Source organism: Asparagus officinalis, chromosome 2 (genome assembly GCF_001876935.1).
Source record: "Asparagus officinalis chromosome 2, Aspof.V1, whole genome shotgun sequence".
Classification (NCBI taxonomy): Eukaryota; Viridiplantae; Streptophyta; class Magnoliopsida; order Asparagales; family Asparagaceae; genus Asparagus; species Asparagus officinalis.
The window spans coordinates 3984674-3986030 of NC_033795.1; the positions used below are offsets into that span (position 1 = coordinate 3984674).

The following is a 1357-nucleotide window of genomic DNA, read 5'->3' on the forward strand; positions in this document are numbered from 1 at the left end:
CAAAGGGAGAAATGATCATCTTCCTTTATACATGAAAGCTATAATCCGTATGTACAGCTGAATGAAAACTCAAAAGCCATAGGGCATTAATATGTTGATGCAGACAAAAAGGACTCTTGTACCCTCTCTCCTCAAACCCTAGTTTCCTCTAGCTCCTCCTCATCCAAAACCCTAACCCTAGCATTTCCTATGTCTCCTACTCCCCACACATCCCTACAGTTCTGCTATCTCTGTCTCTCTCTCTCTCTCTCTCTCTCTCTCTCTCTCTCTCGCCCCCCACCACACTTATAAATCTCGCTTAGAGCACTCAAAGTTTTAGACAACCTAGAGATCAGACAAACAATTGCTGAACCCAAATGGAAAGCTACAACTACCAACAAAACCCCTCACCTTTGCTTTTAACTGAAGAACAAAACTCATCCTCATCAACATCAAGAAGGAAAACCCTAACTCATGATCACCCCCACGAAAGGAAACCAAGAAACGCAAAGACTAGATCAACCGCCAAGCTCTCCACCGACCCTCAGAGCGTTGCAGCGAGGCAAAGGCGCAATCGAATAAGTGACCGGTTCCGAATCTTGAAGAGCTTGGTCCCTGGAGGGAGCAAGATGGACACTGTCTCAATGCTGGAGGAAGCCATTAACTACGTTAAGTCCCTCAAGGCTCAGATTTGGCTTCATCAGGCTGAAATCAGTATGAACCTTAATGAAGGGTCTAACCTTAATTTTCCTACTACTTATTATTATAGCAATGATGATGGTGTTAATTTCCAGAGTGAGGAGATGGTGGGTGGTTCAGTGTCACCTTCATCACCAACTCTCGCTCCTTTGCCGTATTGTTCATTTGGAGGAGGAGGACAGGAGGTGAACCCTAGTTTTAGTATGACCTATTATTAATTAGATAGGAAGATTAGTTAGGCTATAAGTTTATATATATATATATATATATATCATGCATGCAAATAGCTTGTTGCTTCAATTTGGTAGTTATATTGATATTGATTGGTTCAGTAATCAAGACAAGAATGATGAGTTTACTTTTGTTGCCTATGAAATGTTGCTCCATTTTTTCTTACGTTTCGTAATAAAATAATTGAGGAGCTTGCAGGCATGAATATAAAAGTGATGACAAAAATAGGATGGTGGACGTGTGCTGTCACCTTATTTCGAAATTAGCTATCAAAAGATATAGAAATGCATGATATGGTTTGTGTGATATTATATCTTATGTTATTTCATTCAGCAAAAGATTAGTTTCTAGAAATCACCTTAAAACAGGGTCACTTATAGATTTTTTTTTAATTTTCAATTTATACATATAAACCATCTTTAAAGGATTTTTTGTTGCAATCAACCAC

General features: G+C 39.0%; 1 protein-coding gene across 1 annotated transcript; it reads left to right on the plus strand.

The window, feature by feature from the left end:
• On the plus strand, positions 344-896 carry LOC109829706 (transcription factor bHLH140-like). The gene has a single exon (XM_020396747.1). It carries the CDS (start codon positions 357-359, stop codon positions 894-896), a length of 540 nt encoding a protein of 179 aa, XP_020252336.1. The 5' UTR covers positions 344-356.